We start from the raw sequence: 19,125 nt of genomic DNA, 5'->3' as shown, positions 1-19,125 counted from the left end.
AATACAAATAACGGTTAATCCTACCGCGATTTAAATAGTACTGTAAACTAGATATAACATAATATTTCAAAAGAATTCTCATCGTTTTTCAAATTGCTCAATTTTCACAAAAATGTGTCGTAAAATTTTCTTCCGTAAAATCAAGATATATAATCTCTACTAGTATAAGAATCAATTCACCATAAAATTTATATGAAAAGTTTAAACAATAAATTCGATCATTCGTCAGCACTTGAATTTATCTAAAAGAATGGCAAAAATCTAGTTGCATAAAACAATATTGACTGGTAAGAAAGTGAAATCCATAGAATACTGATTATGTTTTCAATATTCAAAAATTTGGAAAGAGATATTTTCATTTTTCATAGCAAAATAAAGGTTTATTCACATAACAATTGTTTATACTTCTAATTTCATTCCTCCTCTTCCTCTTCTTCTACATTTTCTGTAAAATTATATAAAATTTGAACAGCTCCAACAAAATTATCAATACAGGCCTTCGCTTCCGGCTTTAGAGCGATATCCTTCCAATGGAATAAGAATCTTGCAATGGAAACACAGTTGCAAGGTGGAGCAATTGATAATAAACAAAGCAACAACACATTCATGTCTTTTTCTGAAAGAATTCCTGCATCTGATGCAAAGTATTGCTTAATGTGCATGCATGATTTGTAGATATGGATCATTAAATCAATAGGATTTATCATATACTCTAATTCCTGCAAAAGACCAACAGATTTCTTCTTAAACATAGTCTTTACAAGGAGTCCTTTCGTGTAATTTCGTACAATATACTTTGGAAGCATGTCGGAAATATCTCCGATAGTTCTGTCAGAAAATGCATAACAACGAGACAAAAATAGTAGATTTGCCTTGCGAAATAGATTCAATTCAGGATATATAGCATAACTCTCCTCGAAAATGACTCTAACAAGTGAAATATACATAACATATTTTCCGATTGATTGAATGTTCTGAATTTCAGCCATTAACAATTCGGTAAGTTCTGACAATGCTATGAGAGCTGACTTGATATTGCCATCTGCTATAACTCTGCAAATTGGGTCGATCATTGTTGAAAAATGCGAATGATGGAGATACATTGATAAAGCTCTATCGAAAGGAGGATAATGAATGTAATTTAATGTATCATCGTACTTATAAAAGGCAGAGGAGTAAGTACTTTTCAATTCATTTATTAATAATGGCAAAGGAAATGCAGAAATCATATCATTCATCTTTGCATTAAGTGAATTCTTATAAAATCTGAGCTGTAAAAGTTCTTTGTTCTTTAGAATACGACTTTTCATATCTGAAATGAATTTTTTATCGTTAACATATATTGAATTATCTTTCTTAAGCTTGTTCATAAGTAGTCTTGTAACTTTTTTCGTTTCTTCAGAGAATTCCATTGCTTTTTTCAAGATTTCATTATCAGTTTCCTTAGAAAAGTAATTAAGAACATAAAGATACATATATATCTTATCGTCATAGGAGGATGGATCGATAATTTTGAAGTCCATAGCTTTTTCTTTTTCTTGTTCAATAGAATTATCAATGAAATCAAGATATTCAGCTAGTGATATTAAAGAGCGAGAATTTTGATCTTCTGAGTTGGGCTGATCTAGAGGACTTGTGTATAAAGATAGAATCGATTCATACTGGAAATCCTCTTCGTCAGACATTTTTTACTTTTGTAAAACAGAAGACATCCAAAATCCATTGAAATGCAAGAAATTGAATTCAAGTTAGAAAAATCAAAGAATACATTATACCTTACATTTTCAGCATATATCGAGAGGAGTTTTGTTTTTTACCTCACATTCTCCAGATTTGTGAACCAGACATTTAATTGAGTCATGATATCAATGTATTGGTTTAATTTTGTTATGAGACAGATTTCTATCGATAAAGATTCATGAAATATCTTTTTATTTGAAAATCAATTTCATATATTCAACTCATTCTCAATGAATATCATTCCTAACCTTCTATTATTATGTGTATAAATTATTCACTTAATGATATTATTCTAAGTCATACTCATGCAAATTTGAAGATCAAAATTCATTGAAATTGTTCAAAACTGTGAAGAAATAGCCATAAATACATCTCATCATACATTCTATCTACTAATTCTGTGATTTTAATCTTCTGCGATTATCCGAAATCATTGTTTTCTACATGTATAACGTAATATTTTTTTCTTCTAATGAATTTAAGAGGTATTTCATATGGTAGATTGCAAATGCGTCTTTTTTAAAAATTATTAATGTCGGACCATGACGTTGATCTAAACGAATACAACGAATTACGAAGTATCTATAAGTACTACATCGATTCATATCTTGCATTGTATCAGCTAAAAACGGAAAAAGAAGAAGAATTAAAGACAATTTATAAAATGATCAAAACAGAATTGATTGATTCAAAGAAATATCCCCCAACAAATGCTATTAAAGACATTTTAGATATCATTCCGTATAATAATCGCTATACAAAGTCATATTTATTCCTTGCCAAACTCATATCTGATGATTACCATGTCACAGAGGTCAGAAGTGTTGTACCTATTTCAAACTTCCTGTTTTATAAAGAATACGGAATTAAATTAGACAAATCAGCCGATTTTAAAGAAGTTAATTCTGAAAAACTCGATATTCATACAGAAAATACAATTTACAGAGCAATTATGAATAATGACATAGAAAAATTCATCTTATTCACTGAAACAGAAGGATTTGATAAAAATCAAAAACTTGAAAGCAGTTTATATCCAAACTCTGACAAAGGATATTCATTACTTGAATTATGTTGTTACCATGGAGCTGTTGATTGTTTCAAGTTATTAAGAACAAAATTCAACGCAGAAATAACTAAAAATTGTCTCGGATTTTCATTTTTAGGAAGAAACAATGAGATCATGAGTGAATGTTTGAAATACAAAAAACCGAAAAAAGAATGCATGAAATATGCAATTATTTCCCACAACATTGATTTTGTTACATTCTTGATGAATGAATACAATATAGACATCGATTTAGAATACTGTGGAATTTACAATAATATTGAATCCTTTTTAGTTTATTTCGATCAAACTGATGATATAAACAAATGCTTTGTTTATTCACCGATTTTAAATATTCAATCCTTTTTGGAATACTTCCTTTCACATGGTGCGAATATCAATGAAAAAGCTGAATATGGAAAAACCGCACTTCATATTGCAGCAGAACATAATAGTAAAGAAGTTGCTGAAGTTCTTCTTTCACATGGCGCAAATGTCAATGAAAAAGATAGACTTGAACTAACTGCACTTCATATTGCAGCAGAACATAATAGTAAAGAAACTGCTGTAGTTCTTCTTTCACATGGTGCGAATATCAATGAAAAAGATGATTGTGGAAAAACCGCTCTTCATATTGCAGCACAATATAATAAAAAAGAAACCGCCGAAGTTCTTATTTCACATGGTGCGAATATCAACGAAAAAGATGAATATGGAGAAACCGCACTTCATATTACAGCAGAATATAATAGTAAAGAAGTTGCTGAAGTTCTTATTTCACATGGCGCAAATATCAATGAAAAAGATAGACTTGAACTAACTGCACTTCATTATGCAACAAAAAATAATTGTGAAGAGATCGCAGAACTTCTTATTTCACATGGTGCGAATATCAATGAAAAAGATGATTGTGGAAGAACCACTCTTCATATTGCAGCACAATATAATAAAAAAGAAACTGCTGAAGTTCTTATTTCACATGGTGCAAATATCAACGAAAAAGATGAATATGAAGAAACCGCACTTCATATTGCAGCACAATATAATAAAAAAGAAACCGCCGAAGTTCTTATTTCACATGGCGCAAATATCAATGAAAAAAAATGAACGTGGAACAACTGCACTTCATATTACAGCAGAACATAATAGTAAAGAAGTTGCTGAAGTTCTTCTTTCACATGGTGCAAATATCAACGAAAAAGATGAATATGGAAAAACCGCACTTCATATTGCAGCACATGAAAATAATAAAGAAACCGCTGAAGTTCTTATTACACATGGTGCAAATATCAATGAAAAAGATCAATCTGGACGAACCGCACTCCATGTTGCAACAGAATGTAATAGTATAGAAACTACTGAAGTTCTTATTTCACATGGTGCCAAAAAATAATGTTCTTACATAAGATATTCTTTAATTTTCTGGTATTTTCGAAGAAGATTTTACATTTTGAGAGTAAATTGAATATAAAATAATCGTTTTTGTGCATTTTTTTTGCATTAGAGTTTGTTAGATATGATATGTTATATTATATTCATCCTGATGAAGTTGCCCATGAATTCACGTGATAAAGTCTTCCAAAAACGCACAACATGATTAGTAAGAGATTCAATCTGGATATTACGCCAACATATCATATATCGTGCTTTTGGAAAAAATAAGAACTCTTGGAATCGAACCAGGATCACAGAATAAGAATTCCAGAATTGCTAAAAAGGGAATAAGAGATTTTACCTGTATTCTCCCATTGAACTAAGCCCCCATCATTATATTATGTCTCAATGTGTATTTATAATGGTCCAAAGATACATTTTTTTTCTAAACAAATTTTCTATTTTTTCATGATGGATAGTCCATTAACAGCAAATCTTTGGGATAATAATGGTGATAATCAAGATGGTGATAATTCTCCTAGTATATTAATTGATATATCTCAAGTTACAAAAGACGAACCAGATGTAAATCAAAGCCCTCTTTTATTCAATCTTGAAACTCCGCCAGATCCTATTTCAATCGAAGACGTTACACACGATATCATAGAAACTGACGATAAAGATGACGACGAAACAGATACGGAAAATGATTCGGCACAATCAAGCAACGATCCTTATTACAAACCAAGCTCTCCACTCGCACTTCATAAAGTAGAACGAGTATCGTTAAAAGATACAAGAAATAATTCAGATACTGGTTCAGCTTTCTTCAGTTCATATTTTGACATTAATAATAGCTCAAACGAATATCCATGGATGGATTACCATATGGATGAAATACCAACTACAGATGATACTGAAATTTTACAAAAGATTGATTCAGAATTTACAATTCAAAAGTTAGTTGAAGCTATTCGCTCCAGCTAATTATGTATTAATCATTTATTGCAATCTTTATTGTTATAAAAATTTGATTTTAAATTATATATTAAAATTAATCACAACACGTCACATACTCTCACATGTCTTTCGGATTCATTAATTTATTCTTTTAACATTTTTATAATCATATGGAAAATTTAATTCTATGTACTGTGGTTTAGAATGAAAGATATGTCTATACGATCTGATTGCTAAAACAAACATTACAACATAGTTAGTAAAATCAAATACGAATGAATAAAATGATAAAAATATGACTATGGAGGGCTTATTTTCACATCTTTACCTTGAAATGGAGAGCTTTAATACAAAAAATTCCCTAAAACCAGCTGCCTGCACTTATAATATTGTAAAAAGCTTGAGGGAGCAAAAAATACGTTAGTAAAATAAATTTTTTTATCATAAATAAAAATTAAAATCTTGTATTAATAGCATTATATTAAAATATATGCAATGCAAATTATTCAAAAACTGTTTCTTTCAATCAAAATTTTGAAATCAAGATTTTGTTTTTTTGATGAGCGTCTTCGATGATCCATATCTGATCATGGAAGCTGCCCATTGGAGGTCTACATTTGCAGATACTTGTGTAGAATCAACAAAATCTCCATTTTTTTCCAACTTTGGAAGCAAATTTGAAAAGAAAGATATCGAAATTGACACAGACGCAATTCTAAATTCAATATGCAACCAGATGGCACCAGAAATACTTGTTTCTTGGAAACAAGATTCAAATATTCCGCAAAGATCTAAAACAGCTCAAAACTTACGTGAAGGCAGATCTAGAGGACGCAACATCAACCCATACAGAACTCCTCTTGTTACTCCAAATCAAAGTAGAAGAAATCAAAATAATAATAATAACAACAACAATAATAATCCCACTTCTTCAAAAGTTCGCTTTTTGGCACCATTTTCATGAATGTACAATCCTTTTGAATCAAATTATTTATTTTTTACAAATTTAGAATCACCACATTAACGTTTTACACCACGTTTTAATCAAACCACCTCATACCCGAATAAGTTTACTCGATTGCTTGACATAGTCTTGCTTATTATTTCAAATTTTTATCTTTTATTTGCTCATTCAATTTAATTGAGCATCTCATTCTTGTTTGTATTTATATGTTAATTTAGATATATTAGTAAATGTTTGTTTGTAGTTCTATTTAAAAGCTATATTCATTATCTTTTTTATACAAGCTTTGATCATGCATTCAATCAAGAAACTAGATTAAGGTATTATCCACCATATTGCTATTGCAATTCTTGATCAAACTTTTTCAAAATTTGATCAAAGAGAAATCTTGGTAAAATATAATTCGTTTTATTAAGTGAGTTTATAAATGATTCCAAATTTTATTTACATAAAACTAATTTTTTATGACGGATGAAAATGGATGGATATCTCTATTTTCATCCGAGCTTTCTCCTGAAAATTCAAATGCAATGGATTGGGGACCTTGCGGATTTGCTGCATTTGCAACAGGTTCTACAATACATTTCTTTAATATAGAAGATTCTCAAATTAAACGATTATATAGCACAAATTTCAGAGCAAAGTCCATTACTTCGATTAAATTTCATAATTCTTCCCGACGCTTAGCAATTGGAGATGATTCTGGCAGAATAATTTTATGGGATGTTGATTTACGAGCCGGTTTTGGTTCAGCTATAGTTTTTCCTAATCAAAATTCTTCATGTATTGACTTAAAATGGGTTAAAAGTACGCTTTTCGCTCTATTTTCAAATAATCATTTAGTATCATTAACACATTCTTCAAATAAACATTCAGACTTCTACGTAAACATGTCTTTACAATGGGATTTAAGCTTACCAGTACCTTTTAATAGATTTTCTGTTCAATTTAATGAAAAAGTTGATATTTTATTGACAAATTCATCATCTCAACTAGCTTTTTATAGTACAGATTTGCCAACAACACTTCCCAAGCAGAAATACGATGTCTTGGAGCTTTCTAAGACTCATCAACTAATTGATGCCCAATTTTCATATCATTTTCCTGATTTCATCTTCATTATCTTTGAAAACGAGATCAGTCTATTTCATTTGCATACTCAGAGCATCATTACTTTAATTGTAACACGAGGAGTTGGCTCATCTTTTGTAAATTTTCTACAAGACCAAGAAGATTACTTAAAACTCACAACTCTTCTTAAGAATGGCATTATCAACATATACAAGGCAAACGAAGAACTCAAATATGCACTTGACAATGAGATAAAACCAAAATATGTCACTTCACAAATGTCAAAAATTTTCCAGAATTTTTTAGTTCCCAAAAAACTTTTAATTTATTTAGATAAATTCGGTTTTTCTTTGTTTGATGTCGAAAAGAACGCCATTGTTAGTTTACTACCTTATTTTCCTTCATCTATTTCTTGTTCTGATTCTTACAAAAATAAATACGTTCTTGGAAATTCCGACGGTTTTGTCATAACCGGAAATTTCAATGACAATCAAATACAGAGATATTCTGTGTCTAAAGAAAGAATAGAATATGTTTTCATGTGCCAGAATTCACTAATTTTCTGGGCAACAAAAAATTCAGTTGGCAAAATCGACATTTTGACACGTAAAGTGTCAGAATTCAAAAGCAGGCTTAAAACCATCAGAAAGATCAAAGCAACAAGAAATGGAGGTTTAGCTGTTCAAAGGGAGAAAGATTTATTGAGCTTGTTCATAAATGACAAAGAAATTCCTCAAATTTTACAAAAACCGTTGATTGACTTCTTTTTGGATGAAAATTCTGACAGCCAAAGAGGTTTGATATCGTTTATTTTGTCTAACAATGACATTTTGGTTTATCCTTACGATAAAAACGGTTTTCAAAAACTAACAGGTAAATTTAAGATCAACAACAATGATGCGATTCCAAGATCATTATCTATCAATAAAAATGACATTTGTATCTCGTTTGACAACGGAACAATTATTTTATTTACTATTGGACAACAGAATTCTACAAGAATTGTTACAACTATGAAAGATATTTACTATATACAACACTTAGACTATCCACAAGGTGTAAACAGATCTGTGAGTAACGAATCAATGAAATACGATGATTCTTCTTGCGAAAATTTATCTTCAATATCATTAAACGATGATAACAACCAACTTAATCTTGATGAACCAACAACAGATAATCCAAATGAAGAAATAATCCAAAATAAACCAATTTCAAATGATTCAAAAAGTGACAAAACTCAAAATCATGATAAAAATGAAAAAATTTCTAAAAGTGACACAAATCATAAAAGTGACAAAAATGTTGAAGAAATTTCTAATGATAAAGATCAAATTTCTTCGATGAATGGAGATAAAAATAGAATAAATTTGAGAGAAACGAAAATTAATCATGACAAACAAAATAAAAGAAGTGAAAGAAGAGTAATTTTAGGAATAAGTGAAAAGAATGAATTGTTTATTTTGGACAAAAGAGTTAGAATTTGTCCAATTCCTGTTTTGATGGCTTCTCCTTGTGGATATGACAATGATTCGGTCTTAGCTCTATGTACAGATGGTGTTACTAGATTGATAAGATTAAAGGATTGGCAGCCTTATTCAAAACTTTCTTCAGGAATTTCATTTTTGTCACCTCCAAAAATTGACAATTTCAACAGAAACAAAATTGTCAATTATGAATCCGAGTATTTGAGATTTGATAGTTTCGAAATAAGGAATGCAATGAAGAGTAATCCTCCTTTATCAGTAATGTTGAAATACTCTTGCGGATCTAATACTTTGCAAGTTCCAAAAACTTTATTGATTTTATTAGAAAAAATTACAAAATCTTCTCAAAAAATTGAAAAAATGAAATTCAATGCAAGTTTATTTAGTGATGACTTCGAAAAGGCATCAGATTACTTGTTATCAATTGGACCAAATAGTAATGGTTTTGTTAAAAATGCAGCATTGAGTGGTTGTTTGGTTTCATCGAATTTACAAAATGAAAAATTCATTGCACATTTGAAATCAATTGCTTCTTCTCTTTTCTTGGCAAATCGTTTTGAAGATGGCAGCTTATTCATGAGAATAATTAAAAATGACTATGCAGCGGCTGATTATTTGATTGAAGTTGGTCAGCTCGATATGGCGAAGAGTTTCATTTATTTACTTGGAAAAGAAGAAAAGAAATCAATACTTTCCAAGATGGCTTTGTTCCTTTACAAGAAAGGAGACAAGAAAGAGTCAATTTGCCTCTTCCTTTCTGCGGAAGAGTTTCATCCAGCTCTCTGTGTGATGCAGGAACTAAACATGGTTTTGGACTCATATCACATCAAGAAAATTGCTGAAGAAAGAGGTCTATTGAAACAAACAGAGAACAAGACTCTCAAGCAAATAATAAGCTTGTTCGATTTCGAAACATTGTGCACGAAAATAGATATGGACTATACAAACATTTGCACAAAATTAGGAATAATTTAATTTATTTATTTTGTTATTTTATAAATAAACATGTTTCTTTTTTGTTCTTTATAATTTGAGACATTCTTCATGTGTCAGTACCACTTTTCCAGACGTGAGATGCCTATTCCAGATTTCATCACCGATTTAGTATTAGTTTTAGACTAAGTTCCAAAAATTGAATATTTATTCATTTTTTCATCTATTTTTGATAAATGATTAATTAAAATTCATTCACAAAGATCACAAAGATTCAATATAATGTTTTATATTGGTAATTGCATAGTCAGATGCTTTTTTCCCCTCTTTATTCTTTACTTCTTTATTAGCTCCAGCAGAGATAAGATATTTAACAACTTCAAGATGACTAGCAGATGATGCTTCAAAGAGTGGAGTATTTCCTTTATTATCCTTTGTTTCTTTATTAGCTCCGACAGAGATAAGATATTTAACAATTTCAAGATGACCTTTCCATGATGCATAACTGAGTGGAGTACCTCCATATTTATTCTTTGCTTCTTTATTAGCTCCAACTGAGATAAGATATTTAACAACTTCAAGATGACCATATTCTGATGCACAAATGAGTGGAGTAGATTCAGTATTATCCTTTGTTTCTTTATTAGCTCCGACAGAGATAAGATATTTAACAACTTCAAGATGACCTTTCCATGATGCATGATATAGTGGAGTGGAATCACATTGATCCTTTGTTTCTTTATCAGCTCCAGCAGAGATAAGATATTTAACAATTTCAAGGTGACCTTTTTCTGAAGCTATTATGAGTGGTGCATATTTAAATGAACCCTTTGTTTCTTTATCAGCTCCAGCAGAGATAAGATATTTAACAACTTCAAGATGACCTTTTTCTGATGCCTTAAAAAGTGGAGTATAATCCCAATAACCTTTTGCTTCTTTATCAGCTCCAACCGAGATAAGATATTTAACAGCTTCAAGATGACCGTTTTGAGATGCATAAATGAGTGGAGTATTGTGATCATTATCCTTTGCCTCTTTATCAGCTCCAGCAGAGATAAGATATTTAATAACTTCAAGATGACCATTTGATGATGCTAAATTGAGTAGAGTCTGATTATTTTTGTTTTTAACTTCTTTATCGCAGCCATGTTCAATAAGAGATTTAACGAGTTTAAGATTACCTTTTTCACATGATTCGAATAAGATATTATTACGAATTTCATCATCATTCACTATTTTTTCACATACCGCTTCAAATAAAGTTTGATCTCCTTTTCTTGACAGTTCATCAAGATATTTATAAACGTCTTGACTATCGCGTGGAATGAAATAACGAGTATGATCGTGTTTGTTATTTCTTGATCTAAGTAATGAATCATGAAGAGATTTGATAATATTGAAGTAATTGTTTTCATCACTAATAACAAGATTTTTATTGATGACTTTTTCACTGCAAAATTCGAAATGAATGCATTCAACGAGTGGTGAGAAAATTTCACTTTCGTTCACGAGAGAAAATATGAAATTTGCTATCGAATCCTCATCTTTGATTAATAGTTTATCATTATGAAAAATACTTTGAATGATATCAAATCAGAGTTTCTTCGAAATTGATTTTAGATCATTTTGATCAATCTCGTAGAAATGAGAAGAAATGAAATCAACACATTCTGATATTTTACTCTCAGAACAAATATCAAAATAAATCTCGAGTAGTTGAATACAGTTATTTTTGTCAAGAACCATTTTGTCAATAACATGTGTTTTATATGGATCAATCAGTTCTTGTATTCCGAGTTTATTTCCAATGTAGAAAAGATCTTTCGATATTGTATCATTGCATTCAAATTCTGTTTTATTATATTGTAATATCTCTTTCAACACTTCATATGTTTCTTGTGATTCTACTTTCGTTTTGATATCGATCTTTAGTGTGTTGTTATCTAATACATAAGTATTGTAAATCATTTGAGAAATTGCAACAGCGAAATATTTATTTATTTGTATTTCTACATTGTTTACAGTTAATATAACGCTTTCATTCATTTTGAAACCATGAACCCGTTCCAACATATGATTCTTTAGTTGGATTATTACCATTTTTGTTTTTGTTTTATTCAAAAAAATTGTTGGAATATTTATGGGTCCCGGCCAGGCCAAATAGAACCTATCGTCGTTCCAAAAATAGTGGTCGAGATGGTGTTTTACTAAGACGAAAACGAAGAATTTAATTGTTAAAATTAACATCATATTCCTTGAATTCCAAAATGATAATTATTCTCGCTTGAGCTAAAAAGAGATAATTTGCTCGAAAGCCACCCTTAAGGCTGCACATAAAGCCCAATTGGGTTTAATTCAATATTTTTATATATAAAGTTAAAAATTTTTAACCCCTGATGAACCTGGTCTACGTATTTTCTTGACTACAAGAAAATTTTGTCATGACTACATTTGATGATGCTAAATTGAGTAGAGTCTGATTATTTTTGTTTTTAACTTCTTTATCGCAGCCATGTTCAATAAGAGATTTAACGAGTTTAAGATTACCTTTTTCACATGATTCGAATAAGATATTATTACGAATTTCATCATCATTCACTATTTTTTCACATACCGCTTCAAATAAAGTTTGATCTCCTTTTCTTGACAGTTCATCAAGATATTTGATCTCAAGAATCATGAAGAGATTTGATAATATTGAAATAGTTGTTTTCATCACTAATGACAAGATTTTTATTGATGACTTTTTCACTGCAAAATTCGAAATGAATGCATTCAACGAGTGGTGAGAAAATTTCACTTTCGTTCACGAGAGAAAATATGAAATTTGCTATCGAATCCTCATCTTTGATTAATAGTTTATCATTATGAAAAATACTTTGAATGATATCAAATCAGAGTTTCTTCGAAATTGATTTTAGATCATTTTGATCAATCTCGTAGAAATGAGAAGAAATGAAATCAACACATTCTGATATTTTACTCTCAGAACAAATATCAAAATAAATCTCGAGTAGTTGAATACAGTTATTTTTGTCAAGAACCATTTTGTCGAGAACCTGTGTTTTATATGGATCAATCAGTTCTTGTATTCCGAGTTTATTTCCGATGTAGAAAAGATCTTTCGATATTGTATCATTGCATTCAAATTCTGTTTTATTATATTGTAATATTTATTTCAACACATCATATGTTTCTTGTGAATCTCCTTTTGTTTCGATATCAATCTTTAGTGTATTGCTATCTAATACATAAGTATTGTAAATCTTTTGTGAAAATGCAACAGCGAAATATTTATTTATTTGTATTTCTACATTGTTTACAGTTAATATAACGCTTTCATTCATTTTGAAACCATGAACCCGTTCCAACATATGATTCTTTAGTTGGATTATTACCATTTTTGTTTTTGTTTTATTAAAAATAAGGATGTCAATTTGGAAGAAAAGTGAGAAAATTCCTAAAATGCTAAAAATGAATTTTCCAAACGTACTTTTTTATCTCATTTTTTTGATTTTGAAAAAAATTTGGAGAGAAGAACTCTTCGTTTTTGAATTTTGTCACGATGGTTTTAAAGTATATTAGACACATGTATTGATATTACTATTTTTGTATATTTTGAGAGAAAATCCCTAAAAAGTGAGAAAATCTGAGACGGTTTGAGAAAATATATAAACTATTGAAAATTTGAATTAAACTTCTAATTTGGAAAAAAGAAAATTCAAAAATCGAGATTTAGACTCAGTATCAAATGGAGAACAAAATGTTTCTTTATATGAAGGAAAAATTTTTCTTGAGAAGAAATAGAGTTTTTAAAATTTTATTGTATGTAATGAAATAAACAAATATTAAAATTATTTTTTGATAACAAGAAAATTCCCAACAGAAAATATTTGAGACAAAGAAAAAAAGAAAATTGAAAAATATTACTCTCCTTTACATTTCATGAGATTTTCAATTTATTTTCATAAAATTGACAATTTTATACGTTTAGATGAAAATAAGTGATTTTGCTTGAAATAAAAATTATTGTTTGTTTACAGCTATCAAATAGATTTTTGCTATTTTGATTAAAATTTGTTAATCAAATTAATAATTTTTTTTCTAAATATCTTAAATATCTGGATCACTCACTGATACGATGAATTAAACGATAAAAATAATACAAACTCAACTAAGTTTCCTGTCTTTCAACTAAAAAAAATTATGCAAATTAAATTAAATTGTTTATTCAAATATAAAACAAAGATGAAGTAATTACAGTTATCATCGACTTTATGAATAACTCTGTAATTGGCTCAGATTTTAGTAAAAATATTTTTATTAATATCGATAAGAATACGTTTACCTACTATCACCATATGTCGATAAACGAGAGTAGAGTGATTTTTATCATCGAAACTTTTTAAAAGCTGTAAGCTGGAAGTAATAATCTTGTTTTTTCTGAGTTAGTTGTAGAACTATTGATGCCCGAATTATCATTGTGATGCAGAAGGATATCAATGTACTGACTGAAGGATATGAATTGAATTGAATTTTATTGAATTTCAATTTGATCAAAATTTGTTGAAATGATATGAATGTGTCAACTTCTGTATCATTCTCCTTCACTCCTTCCTTATTCTTTCGAGAACGAAGCTAGCTCAGCTTTCGCTGAGCGAATTGACACTTTTCATGCCCTAAACGTACATACTCTCAAATTTATCGAAAAAATTAATACCACCTAAACTAGTATATTCTTATTTTAAATATGATATTATCCTTATATTCCACACTAAAATTCATTTAAATCAACTTTTAAAAAAGTTCGAATCCTGCGCGTCTCACTTTTTAAATTTTCCAAATGGAAAATTATATTCTCCTAAAGTGAAAACAATTTTCCAAATTGACTTCCTTATTAAAAAAATTGATGGAAAATTTAAAGCTTCACTATAACATGACAAAAATTAAAGTCCCTTGAAATATATATTCTATGATGTATATCAATACTATATTGATCATTATTTTTAATTTTTAGTGACCACTTAAAAATACCACATTGTATACCGATATTTAATTTATTTAATTTGACTTGATTTTTCCGAAAATGGTAGACTAATATTTTTATGCATTGTAGAGCATATTTTTCATCTTTTTAAATTTTTTAAAAAATTTTTGCCATTTTTGTGAAGACTTAAGGGTGCACTTACAACTTTCTGACATTATCTCATTTTTTTTGGCATATAAGCTTTATATCCTAATTTTCTAAGGTAAAAAGTTAATGAGTCATCCTCAATGATAGCTGGAAAATAAAAAACTATTAAAAGATATAGATAATTGGTTAATACATATTTTTTGGTGATAAATTTAATTTTTTTCATGTCTGTTCATGACATTCACCCAAATAATTTCAGTGAATTACGAAATATAAACATATACCACATCAACTCATATAATGCAATATATCAATTAAAAACGGAAGATTGAGAAGAATTAAACTCGATTTACAGAATCATCAAGACAGAATTGAATTTTCTAAGAAAGAGCTTCCCCAAAATATTATGAAAGATATTCTAAATATCATTCCACATAAAAACCGCTATGCAAAGTCATACTTATCTCTTGCCATACATATATTCGATGATTATGATGTCATAAAAGTCACTAATGCTAATCCTATTTCAAACATCCTGTTTTATAAAAAATATGGAATCAAATTAAACACGTTTACTAATTTCGAAAAATTTATTTCAGAAAATCTCAATTTACAGAGCAATTATGTATAATGATATAAACACATTCATTGCATTCACAGAAAGGGAATGGTTTAATAAAAACAAATACTTGAAAGCAAATTAGATCCAATGCATTACTTCAATTATTGTTCGCTACTTGAATTATGCTGTTATCATGGAGCAGTTGATTGTTTCAAGTTTTTGAGCACAAAATTTAAATCGAATATAACTCAAAGATGTCTAGATCGATCATTTTTAGGTGGAAATTCAGAGATCATAAGCGAATGTTTGAAATATCAGAAACCAGATGATGAATGTATGAAGAATTGCAATTATTTCACACAAAATTGATTTTGTCGCATTCTTGATGAATGAATACAGTATAAAGATCTCGCTATATAATTCTCAATTCTATCATAATCTTGAATCATTTTTAGTTTATTATGATAATACTAATGATGTTAACAAATGTTTTATTTATTCAATAATGTTTAATATTCCATCCATTTGCGAATATTTCCTTTCAAATGGTGCATATTTCAATGAAAAAGATAATTATGGGCAAACTGCTCTTCATTATGCACTAGAATGTAATAGAAAAGAAATATCTGAGGTTCTTATCTCACATGGTGCAAATATAAAAGATAAAGATATAGATGGAAAGACAGCCATTCTTATTGCAGCAGAATATTATAGTTTAGAAACACTTGAATTTCCAAAAATCGAATGATATAAATAAAAGATATAAAAAGTCTATTTATAAATATCAATAAAAAAGATAAAGAAAGACCACATTTCATCTTGCACCAAGATATAATAAATAAGAAGGTTCAGCAGAAGATCTTCTTCCACATGGTATAAAATATTAATATTCCTTCACAAGATACAATAAACACGCATTAATTCTCTCAATATTTGATAACTTGGCACTAAAAGTATGAAAATAATCTTAATCAGCTAGATTTAGAAAATTATGAATCAGTAAGTTGGTAATGAACTAAAAAATATGCCACATTTGATCTCAAGGATGCTTTTAGCACTATTATAATTAATATCCTTATTATATTTCTATTGAATATAAGATAATTTCCTTTTTTTTTAAATTGCAATTAATTTCATATAAAACAAACATAAAACTTTACTAATTCAAAAAGTTCCACCACTTCTTCTAAGAATTTCAATAGTTTCGCCACAATTTCTAAATGAGTTTGAAGCTTCAGCCAAAGGTGTTCTATTACTATTATTATAAGCATATAAGTCTATCCCAGGCAAACTACAGAGATATCTACAAGCTTCAGAGTTATTATAATAAGCAGCGTAGTGAAGAGGAGTCCAACCATTATTATCTACATCATTCTTATCTATAAACTTTAAAGCAAACTTAATTGCCTCTGAATTTCCTTTTATACAAAATAAATGTAGAATTGATGCATTAACTTGGTCTCTAGTGGTCATATTGACACCATTCTTAGCCAATAGATTAGTAAGACGCATATTTCCTTTCATTGCCGACCAAAGTGCTACGTCTGCACCTGATTTGATGTAGCCATCACGAACTTCGGTGTATTTATTATCAATTGCGTATTTTATTGTCTGTTCATCATTCTGTGATGCTGCTTTTGCAAGGATTCTGTATATTTCATCAAAGTAAAATTCAGATTTTTGGCATTTTTCCAATTCTTTGATGTTATTCGGCAATACTTTGTCTTCATTTGTTCCAGTATTCAGAGATATACATCCAAGCACTGAACGCATATCGTAAAATATCTGCAAATTGAAAAAAATTCCAAAAAATTCTAACACTTTAGATATGTTTTCGATTTGATTATTGAAATCGACATGACTATGTTCTAGCATAGAAATGATGTCTTCTTGTTCAAAAAATGATGTTGCGATAGAGAAAATTTTATGAAATTGTTTTCCAGAAAGAATTGATCTGTCTAAAATTGTTATAATTTGCTTCCTTGTGTGTGTTTCTATGAAGTCATCATCATTACACCACTCATCAACATTCTGAGCGTAATATTCTGGATCAAAATTCATCAAAATTATATAAAAAATTGCCAACATAATTTCCATACTTGGATATGAAACCACTTAGTTAAATTTACTAAAAATATATTGTTAGGAGAATTATCTTGGTTTCGATGTACAATTTTGAATCGACTGAATGTGATGAAAGTTTCATAAGTAATATCCGACATTTTTAACACGAATACTATTATTCTTAGATGAAAGTCTTGTTTAAGCAGTCAATCGTGCTCAGGAACACACTTTTTTCAATCAATATCAACATTCAATATTTATTAGATTTTCTTAAGTTGTACTAATGAAAACAGCATGAAGGAATAAGTAAACAATCAGTTTAAAAACAAAAACAACAAGATAAAATAACTTTTCTTATTTGAATGATTTGCAAATCCATTCCGGATATGTAGGATAGTATTTGGACGTACCTTCGATATTTAAGTCGTATGTTTGTTTCTTGATTTTGCGAAAAGTGAATTTTGGAAATTCTGGATTATTTTGAGGAGGAACATTTGTTGAAAAAGCATTATTATGAGTTTTTGCAGCAGAGCTATATAATTTGCAAATGTCTTTTCCGTATGATGCAAAATCCATTGGTTCCAAATTCGAAACTAAGCCATCGAGTTCTTCTTTTGTATAGTTTGGATTCTTGTTTTTAGAATTTTCATGTATTAATGTGCGTATTTTAACGAGATTATTCACATATAATTCGTTTTCCATTTTTTTTATAAAACGATATTTTTTATAAATTAGGGGGTGCCCGCTTTTTTTAAAATGGATAAAAGTCGGTTAAAACAGAAGCTAAACTCAAGAAAGTCTATATTCGAATACGAACCAACTACTGCTCAGAGAAACAAGCAATCAAGATTTAGTGCGTTAAAAGAGTTTGAAAACGAAACAGAGAAAATAAGTAAATTAACACAGCAACCAATTACTCAAAAATCTCCTAAAAAATCTCAAAGTGTTGGTGTAAAGACACAGATTAAGCATCTCAAGAAACAAGGCAACACTGTTAATAAATTTAAACCTGATGATTCAGATACTTGTATATTTTTCAAGGATGAATCAATTGAAGCAATGAAACCACCAGAATTATATGAGTTTGCAGTTGAATCTAGTGAGAAAAAGGAAATAACTACTTCAACTGAAGAATTCGAAATTATTGAAGAAAACGAAACAAATGATTACAACATTAATGATGAGCAAGATGAAATTGATGATCTAGAAGAAGATAATCAAGCTATAATCAATGAAGAAGAGGATAGAAAAGAAGTTATTCAACCTCTTCCAGAAAAGACATTAGAATCAAATCAAAGTCCTTTCTTTCAAAATACATCATCAGATAGTAGTGCAGAAGTTGAGTTCGTAGAAGCCATAATATCAAAACCGAAGCGCACAAGAAAATAATTTTGTATTTAGTAAATCGTATAAAGTTTTGTTTGTAATTTTTAAAATGTATTGGCTTATTGACAGCATGGTGCAAATATATTCTGCCCTATCATTTCTTTTTTATAATAATATTTTTCATAATTCATCATCAGCACATCCAAATAGATAGAAACCTTCAAAATATTCTGTACTTATGCCAGCCACATACAAATAGTATATTTGAATTTAGATATCAGATATATTCAGGAATATTTATGATAAAAGAAGAGAAAAAGGAGTTATATAAAGAACATAGTCTTCTTAATATTATAATACCATATTGCTTTCTATACTTTCACATTGTCATTCAGTCATTTCATATCTCTGAACTTCATAATTTGGACAAAGAAAAAATTTTGATAGTAAATTCAATAAAGC

The 19,125-nt window shown here is 29.0% G+C and overlaps 10 protein-coding genes and 1 non-coding gene across 11 annotated transcripts, besides 1 other annotated feature; 6 read left to right on the top strand and 5 right to left on the bottom strand.

Annotated features, from left to right (window-relative positions):
• Window positions 1–372: 372 nt before the first annotated feature.
• TVAGG3_0985580 (uncharacterized protein) lies at window positions 373–1,685 on the bottom strand (the record flags this gene model as incomplete). The annotated part of the gene is made up of 1 exon (XM_001330361.1): window positions 414–1,685. One exon carries the CDS (start codon window positions 1,683–1,685, stop codon window positions 414–416), a length of 1,272 nt encoding a protein of 423 aa, XP_001330396.1.
• A 587-nt stretch (window positions 1,686–2,272) lies between these two features.
• Window positions 2,273–3,895, top strand: TVAGG3_0985570 (ankyrin repeat and SOCS box-containing protein 4 family; the record flags this gene model as incomplete). The annotated part of the gene is made up of 1 exon (XM_001330360.1): window positions 2,273–3,895. One exon carries the CDS (start codon window positions 2,273–2,275, stop codon window positions 3,893–3,895), a length of 1,623 nt encoding a protein of 540 aa, XP_001330395.1.
• Window positions 3,896–4,447: 552 nt separating this feature from the next.
• On the bottom strand, window positions 4,448–4,551 carry TVAGG3_0985560. The gene has a single exon. It is a non-coding gene; the product is annotated as a tRNA-Phe (tRNA).
• A 71-nt stretch (window positions 4,552–4,622) lies between these two features.
• TVAGG3_0985550 (uncharacterized protein) lies at window positions 4,623–5,254 on the top strand (the record flags this gene model as incomplete). Its single annotated transcript, XM_001330359.1, has 1 exon — window positions 4,634–5,149. One exon carries the CDS (start codon window positions 4,634–4,636, stop codon window positions 5,147–5,149), a length of 516 nt encoding a protein of 171 aa, XP_001330394.1.
• Window positions 5,255–5,553: 299 nt separating this feature from the next.
• On the top strand, window positions 5,554–6,282 carry TVAGG3_0985540 (uncharacterized protein; the record flags this gene model as incomplete). Its single annotated transcript, XM_001330358.2, has 1 exon — window positions 5,682–6,086. One exon carries the CDS (start codon window positions 5,682–5,684, stop codon window positions 6,084–6,086), a length of 405 nt encoding a protein of 134 aa, XP_001330393.1.
• A 284-nt stretch (window positions 6,283–6,566) lies between these two features.
• TVAGG3_0985530 (uncharacterized protein) lies at window positions 6,567–9,619 on the top strand (the record flags this gene model as incomplete). Its single annotated transcript, XM_001330357.1, has 1 exon — window positions 7,697–9,619. The coding sequence occupies one exon, from the start codon at window positions 7,697–7,699 to the stop codon at window positions 9,617–9,619; it is 1,923 nt and encodes a 640-aa protein (XP_001330392.1).
• Window positions 9,620–11,170: 1,551 nt separating this feature from the next.
• On the bottom strand, window positions 11,171–11,876 carry TVAGG3_0985520 (spectrin binding; the record flags this gene model as incomplete). The annotated part of the gene is made up of 1 exon (XM_001330356.1): window positions 11,171–11,623. One exon carries the CDS (start codon window positions 11,621–11,623, stop codon window positions 11,171–11,173), a length of 453 nt encoding a protein of 150 aa, XP_001330391.1.
• Window positions 11,877–14,750: 2,874 nt separating this feature from the next.
• Window positions 14,751–14,783: a mobile genetic element.
• A 145-nt stretch (window positions 14,784–14,928) lies between these two features.
• On the top strand, window positions 14,929–16,317 carry TVAGG3_0985500 (Ankyrin repeat family; the record flags this gene model as incomplete). Its single annotated transcript, XM_001330355.1, has 1 exon — window positions 15,779–16,021. The coding sequence occupies one exon, from the start codon at window positions 15,779–15,781 to the stop codon at window positions 16,019–16,021; it is 243 nt and encodes an 80-aa protein (XP_001330390.1).
• A 120-nt stretch (window positions 16,318–16,437) lies between these two features.
• On the bottom strand, window positions 16,438–17,334 carry TVAGG3_0985490 (protein ubiquitination; the record flags this gene model as incomplete). Its single annotated transcript, XM_001330354.1, has 1 exon — window positions 16,438–17,334. The coding sequence occupies one exon, from the start codon at window positions 17,332–17,334 to the stop codon at window positions 16,438–16,440; it is 897 nt and encodes a 298-aa protein (XP_001330389.1).
• A 357-nt stretch (window positions 17,335–17,691) lies between these two features.
• TVAGG3_0985480 (uncharacterized protein) lies at window positions 17,692–18,039 on the bottom strand (the record flags this gene model as incomplete). Its single annotated transcript, XM_001330353.1, has 1 exon — window positions 17,692–18,039. One exon carries the CDS (start codon window positions 18,037–18,039, stop codon window positions 17,692–17,694), a length of 348 nt encoding a protein of 115 aa, XP_001330388.1.
• A 54-nt stretch (window positions 18,040–18,093) lies between these two features.
• On the top strand, window positions 18,094–18,726 carry TVAGG3_0985470 (uncharacterized protein; the record flags this gene model as incomplete). Its single annotated transcript, XM_001330352.1, has 1 exon — window positions 18,094–18,726. The coding sequence occupies one exon, from the start codon at window positions 18,094–18,096 to the stop codon at window positions 18,724–18,726; it is 633 nt and encodes a 210-aa protein (XP_001330387.1).
• Window positions 18,727–19,125: the final 399 nt, after the last annotated feature.

Source organism: Trichomonas vaginalis, chromosome I, assembly GCF_026262505.1.
Source record: "Trichomonas vaginalis G3 chromosome I, whole genome shotgun sequence".
In the NCBI taxonomy this organism is placed as follows: Eukaryota; Parabasalia; order Trichomonadida; family Trichomonadidae; genus Trichomonas; species Trichomonas vaginalis.
Note: the sequence above shows the minus strand (reverse complement) of the source record. Positions and strands in the feature narration are given on the sequence as shown.